The sequence below is a fragment of the Octopus bimaculoides genome, chromosome 15, assembly GCF_046866305.1.
Source record: "Octopus bimaculoides isolate indiv1 chromosome 15, ASM4686630v1, whole genome shotgun sequence".
Classification (NCBI taxonomy): domain Eukaryota; kingdom Metazoa; phylum Mollusca; class Cephalopoda; order Octopoda; family Octopodidae; genus Octopus; species Octopus bimaculoides.
Genome location: NC_142942.1, coordinates 20,823,080 through 20,830,579, shown reverse-complemented (window position 1 = coordinate 20,830,579; position 7,500 = coordinate 20,823,080). Strand labels below are relative to the sequence as shown.

Genomic DNA, 7,500 nt, shown 5'->3' with positions numbered 1-7,500 from the left:
ATTATTATTATTGAGTGAGAGAGCAGCGCATGCCATCAAAGTGACACTGGGGTAAAATATATGAAGCCCAGTATACCGATCATGACTACCTGTATGATAAGGGTACACCAGGCACATGCATAACAACCACATGTGCGCGACATGGTGATCTTATAGCGCATGACCTTGCAGAGGGGACCAGTTAGAATTGTTTTCATGTTGAGTAGCCCATCCCACTCAGAAGCACCCATGTTTCCAGTTGTGTATTATTAAAAATTCCTCTCAACACATGGCTATGACGCTCCCCCACTACTTCTGCTCGTGATCAGAGATGCACATATCGTCATCCACCAAGGGACATGCTCAACTGGTTACGGTCAAACAACTGACAAGCAAATCTGTGGTATTAAGCAGAATATTTGCTGTAGCCCATCTTTTATACCAAGGCAAAACAATGTACATGGTGACAGTTCCGATCAGTTAAGATCAGAAGCCATGTGAACTAGTACCTGGTATTACATCGGGGCCTTTATATTGCATCAGAGCATTTATGGTATTGCATCAGCGCTTTTATATTGCATTATTGTTATCATTGTTGTTGATGTTGTTGATGTAGTTGTTGTCGTGTGCTAAATTCGCTTTTCAACTTTGAATCTGAACTTCGGCTCCAAAGAGTCGAGGCTATATACTGTAAAACGTTTGTTCAATAAATGTAACATTTGTACAGAATCACCATTGTATTTTGGGAAAAAGAAATATATTGATTTCTAACGAGAAAAGTAAGTCTGATCGAGTAAATCGATCTAATACTTGAATGATTCTTTGTTTTATCGAACTTCTCGACAGACAATATTTATGTTGCAGTTTCACATATGTATGACTACAAAATTATTTCGTTTGTAAACATCAGATTTTATACAGTAAAATATGTGCAAACTACATCTTTGTTGAATATGAGAGTGATACCTAACATGATCACAAGACCAGAACATTTTAGGGAAGGGAGTTATCGATGAAACCGGCCTAATACTTGATTGACACTCTGTCATCTACCCGGGAAAGAGCAAAATGCAAATTTGACCTTAAGGGGATTTGAACTCAGAATGTAGAGATAGACTAAATACTGCAATTCATTTTACATTCAACTATTTCTGTTAATTTACCAACATTTTGTTAAATATAGTAAGAAACCGTCTGACAATATAATATAAAGTTTAATTATTTATAAAGCTATTTAAATGTATATTCCTGGAATTATTACTTATGAGTTGGGGATAAGACAGTTGTTTGTTTGTTCGAAGAGATATTTAAAAAAAATTTCTGCTGTTGATGTTCTTGTTTTGCTGTTAGCATATTATGGAATGTTTCATCAATTAAAATTTCAAAAGCTTAAGGACAAAAGCACGTAGACTTGCCTGCATTGGATCGACCAGGGCTAATCACTGTGAAATTCATTTTGATGATGCAGTTTTCATCGCACTGGAATTTCAACGTCTCTCAGATCAGTTTTATCACCATGATTGTCTTCTTTCGCTGTTGAACTCATTAATCTTTGAGAATTCTCAATGGCATCACCAGAATGTGACAATGTGTCAGCATGTTTTTCGTACGGGTTCTCGATTTTTCCTTTATTAACTCGGACAGCGTTAATTTTTCCTTCTTTGAACTTATTTGAAGAGGGTTGTGACGAAGATCTTCGCGATATCACTTTGGATGTGAGATCGGTTTTACTCAACCCTAGTGAAATCTGTTCTCCATAATCAGTTCTATTTGTGTCTTTAAAATTATTAAAGCTATCACTTTTCATCGGTAAAGCATATAAAACATTTAACGGCATATGAAGACTTTTTTTAGATAATTTCTTAGAGGGCTTAACTGAATTTGAGGGATTATGGGCATTAGGCAACTCTATGACTAGGGACGATGGATCTTGAATTCCTAAATACCGTTTCACTAACATTGTATGGCTGAAGTTCCGTTTATGTAGAGAAATCGTATTAGAAGGTTTTGCTGCCGTACGTTTAAACTTTTGGCGCCTTTTAGCAGCAAACTTACGATTAGCAATTAAGTAATTCCTTCCCACAATTCGTTTACCGACAAATAAGGGATCCTCATCTCGTTTAGCTGATAACAAGGTATATCGATTTCGTTCACTATCTACTAGGGGATATTTAATTGTTTTACTTACAAAAGAAGGCCCTGAATATCGCTTAATCCCATGAAAAAAATTTGACCGCAAACGTGAAATTTTATCTGCTGAAGATTCATCTTCTTTTCTTCTAAAAATAGGTTTATTTATAGTTACTGATTCTAACTCCCGTTTATCATCAGATACTTGCTGATCGCCTTTTAGAGAATTTTTATTGTGTGTAACTAAATTCATAAGGCGCAATTTTCGTTTGCTTACAAGACCAGGGTTGTACTTTGACTTACCATTAACATATTGGGAAAGTCTATTTCCAAACTGGGTCTCACTAAACCCTCCTTTACTGAGTAATTCTGTGACGTGCTCACGTTTGCCAACAAACAAAGAATCTTCCTCTCGTTTACCGACAAACATGGGATCTTCTCTTTTACCGACAAACATAGGATCTTCTCTTTTACCGACAAACATAGGATCTTCTCTTTTACCGACAAACATGGGATCTTCTCTTTTACCGACAAACATAGGATCTTCTCTTTTACCGACAAACATAGGATCTTCTCTTTTACCGACAAACATGGGATCTTCTCTTTTACCGACAAACATGGGATCATCTCTTTTACCAACAGACATAGGATCTCTTTTACCGACAAACATGGGATCTTCCCTTTTACCGACGAACATTGGATCTTCTCTTTTACCGACAAACATAGGATTTTCTCTTTTACCGACAAACATGGGATCTCCTCTTTTACCGACAAACATAGGATCTTCTCTTTTACCGACAAACATAGGATCTTCTCTTTTACCGACAAACATGGGATCTTCTCTTTTACCGACAAACATGGGATCTTCTCTTTTACCGACAAACATGGGGTTTTCTCTTTTACCGACAAACATGGCGTTTTCTCTTTTACCAACAAACATATGATCTTCTCTTTTACCAATGAACATAGGATCTTCTCTTTTACCGACAAACATGGGGTCTTCCCTTTTACCGACAAACACAGGATCTTCCCTTTTACCTATAAACATGGGATCTTTTCTTTTACCGTCAAACATGGGGTCTCCTCTTTTACCGACAAACATGGGATCTTCTCTTTTACCGACAAACATGGGGTCTTCTCTTTTGCCAACAGACATAGGATCTTCTCTTTTACCAACAAACATAGGATCTTCTCTTTTACCGATAAACATAGGATCTTCTCTTTTACCGACAAACATGGGGTCTTCTCTTTTACCGATGAACATGGGATCCTCTCTTTTACCAACGAACATGGGGTCTTCTCTTTTACCGATGAACATGGGATCTTCTCTTTTACCAACAAACATAGGATCTTCTCTTTTACCGATAAACATAGGATCTTCTCTTTTACCAACGAACATGGGGTCTTCTCTTTTACCGACAAACATTGGATCTTCTCTTTTACCAACGAACATAGGATCTTCTTTTTTACCGATGAACATGGGATCTTCTCTTTTACCAACGAACATTGGGTCTTCTCTTTTACCGATGAACATGGGATCTTCTCTTTTACCGACAAACATGGAATCTTCTCTTTTACCGATAAACATAGGATCTTCTCTTTTACCAACGAACATAGGGTCTTCTTTTTTACCGATGAACATGGGATCTTCTCTTTTACTGACAAACTTGGTATCTTCTCTTTTACCGATGAACATTGGATCTTCTCTTCTACCAACAAACATGGGGTCTTCTCTTTTACCGATGAACATAGGATCTTCCCTCTTACCAACAAACATATGATCTTCCCTTTTACCGACAAACATGGGGCCTTGTCGTTTACCGATAAACATGGGATCTTCTCTTTTACCAACGAACATAGGATCTTCTCTTTTACCTATAAGCATGGGATGTTCTCTTTTACCGACAAACATAGGATCCTCTCTTTTACCGACAAACATGGGATCTTCTCTTTTACCAAGAAACATAGGCTCTTTCTCTCGTTTACCAACAAACATAGGGTCCTCTCTTTTACCGATGAACATAGGATCTTCTCTTTTACCGACAAACATAGGGTCCTCTCTTTTACCGATGAACATAGGATCTTCTTTCTTACCGACAAACATAGGTTGTTCTCGTTTACCAACAAATCTAGGCTCTGTCTCTCGTTTACCCACAAACATGGGATCTCCTCTTTTACCGACAAACATGGGGTTTTCTCTTTTACCAACAAACATGGGATCTTCCCCTCGTTTACCCACGAACATGGGATCTCGTTTACTGACAAATTTAGGGTCTTTTTCATGTTTCCCGACATTCATAGGCTCTTTCTCTCGTTCATCAGCAAACATGGGATCTTTCTCTCGTTTGCCAACGAACACAGGATCTTCCTCTCGTTTACCGACAAAGACCGGATCCTCCTCTCGTCTACCGATAAACATAGGATCTTCTCGTTTCCCGGCAAACATAAGTTCTTTCTCTCGTTTACCAATAAACATAGGGTTCTTCTCTCGTTTACCTACAAACATAGGATTCCTTTTACCGACAAACATAGGCTCTTTCCCTCGTTTACCGATAAACATTGGATCTTCTCGTTTACCAACAAACATTGGATCTTCTCTTCTACCAAGAAACATTGGGTCTTCATCACGTTTACCTACAAACATGGGATCTTCCTCTCGTTTACCAACAAACATAGGACCATTTCCCCGTTTCCCGACAAACATAGGATCTTCTCGTTTACCGACAAACACAGGATCATCCTCTCGTTTACCAACAAACACAGGATCATCGTCTCGTTTACCAACAAACATGGGATTTTCCTCACGTTTACCGACAAACATTGGATCCTCCTCTCTTTTACGACCAAATACAGTCTCTCTGGAAAATGGCGCAACGAAAGCTGAGGGAAATGATGCCGGCTTTTGTCTTCCCGTTAAAAGCGTATCGTTATTTCGGAAAGAACGAAATATTAGATCCGGATCATGTATATTAGTATATACAGATCTTGAATTTCGCTTTCTGGGAAATAACGGATGATCGTTTTGTCGTTTGCCTGCCAATGCAGAATCATAATGAAATCGTTTGCTTATAATAATGGGACCATCTGGTTTGTTTAAAAATGTGTGATCCCGATATTGTTTTCCTCCAAATAAGGGCTCACCATGGAATGGTTTACCTGTATATATTACATTATCATCGTATATGGGATCGCCTGGCTTGTTTGATATGTCCTGGTCTAGATAATCATGTGTAGGTAACTGATTATTATAACCTCTTTTTCCTACAAATAAGGGGTTATCATCTCGTTTGCCTACAAAAAGAGGATCATCATCTCGTTTGCCTACAAATAAAGGATTTTCTAGTTTTTGGTCACGATAATTCTGTTTGCTTCTAAATAAGGGAACTTGTGTACCTGCTAACAAGGGATTTTCCTCCGAACGTCGTTTGCTTACAAATAATCGATGGTGTGAATTCTCAACGGAGAGAGGGTATTCACTCTTTTTACCTACAAACATGGGGTCTGGATTTCGTTTACCAACAAAAAAGGGTTCTGCATTTCGTTTACCAACAAAAAAGGGGTCTGAATCTCGTTTGCCTACAAAAAAGGGGTCTGGATTTCGTTTACCAACAAAAAAGGGATCTGAATCTCGCTTACCAACAAAAAAGGGTTCTGAATTTCGTTTACCTACAAAAAAGGGGTCTGAATCTCGTTTGCCTACAAAAAAGGGGTCTGAATGTCGTTTACCTACAAAAAACGGATCTGGGTCTCGTTTACCAACAAAGAAAGGATCTGGATCTCGTTTACCAACAAAGAAAGGGTCTGGATCTCGTTTACCTACAGAAAAGGGGTCAGAATTTCTCTTCCTAACATATAAAGTGTTTGGATCCCTTTTACCAATGAACATGGGGTCTGGATCTCGTTTACCGACAAATAAAGTGTCTGGATCCTTTTTACCTACAAAGAATAGATCTGGAACCCGTCTACCAACAAAGAAGTGGTCCCGACCCCGTTTTCCTACAAAAAAAGGATCTTGATCCCTTTTTCCCACCAAAAATGGATCTGGGTCCCGTTTTCCCACAAAAAAAGGATCTGGATCCCTTTTGCCTATAAACATGGGGTCTGGATCTCGTTTATCAACATATAAATGATGTTGGTCGTTCCGTTTACCTAACAACATTGTGTCCGGATCCTGTTTATCTGCAAAGAAAGTGTGGAGAATTTTCTTATTAGCTGATTTCATACCATTACTTTCTTTATATTATCCTTAATTAATCTAGAATATTTCATATTTTTGTTGATATTCTTGTAACTAATTATATTTGCCAACGTGAAACAGTAACGGAAAAATATTTATATCAACGGACCAGCTTCGACGAATGACAATGTTTTGGCTATTTTTCTTTTAAGTTCTGGCGCATTACATATTCCATTTCGTTTTATACCTTCAGCTTTTCATCGCACGCTTCGGGGATTTTCGTTGAATCTTCATATTTTCGTCCCACTGCATTATTCACGAAACGTTGAGTAAAATTCTTTGTTGAAAACATTTTTTCTCAGATCTTTAGCCAGGAAAAAAAGTGGTTTCATATGTGTTACTGCGTAAAGCATTTAAGCATAATGCAATAGCTGATTCCCTGATGTAGACTCTGTAACCATTCTAATTGCTATGATGGTAGGTACTTAAAGGCACTAAATAATCTGTGATATTACTTTTGATAGATATAATTTGACTCCCGTGATTATAACTTATGATATAGTATTGTCTATTACTTTGCACTTATGTTTATTGCACAAAAGAATATGTTCTTCGCTATTGTTTGAAATGCTTGTCAAGAAGTTCTATCATTTTTCCAGTATGTTTTGGTGATATTTCGAATGAGAAAATTGTGACAACTATACCTGTAAACACGAAAAGGATGAGATATTCCATCACCCAAGACATCTGCGCAAGTATAGTATTAAGGTTCACCAAATGGATTGTAAATTGGAATATTAAAAGCCTTTTGTACGAAGCCAATCCATTTAAAACAGGGTTTGTTTTTTCTTTAAAAGGACAAATTCAGAAAAAAATTGAATAAATTTGAAATTGCTATCTTGAGTCAAAGATCGCTGAAATGAATTGTGGAACGAATTTGGATATTGAATCCTATTAGCTAAGAATCTATCCTAAGAGCTACCTGCCAGCAGATTTAATTTGATGTTATTGGACATTCCTGAAACATTATTACCATTTGATCCACTTGTGTGAAGCATTTCAGTTACACCATTTAACGTTGTTTGGAACGATTGTCACTTACCATTATTGAAACTTCCCCATATCCTGATGCCATTCAGACATTTCCAACGAAAAAAGGAGAGCAATAGTTTACCTTTTTCTTTCTAGATGACATTTTAAATGCTCAGACTATA

At 37.5% G+C, this 7,500-nt stretch overlaps 1 protein-coding gene across 2 annotated transcripts in view; it reads right to left on the bottom strand.

Moving 5' to 3' along the window:
* The window catches only part of LOC106882732 (uncharacterized), an 86,234-nt gene that overhangs the window by 14,468 nt on the left and 64,266 nt on the right, over positions 1 to 7,500 (bottom strand). For both annotated transcript variants that reach the window (XM_089363506.1, XM_014933501.3), the window contains one exon: positions 1,395 to 6,288. In XM_089363506.1, coding sequence (XP_089219632.1) covers positions 1,451 to 6,288 — 4,838 coding nt within the window. In that variant the 3' untranslated portion in view covers positions 1,395 to 1,450. The remainder of the gene's footprint in view (positions 1 to 1,394; positions 6,289 to 7,500) is intronic.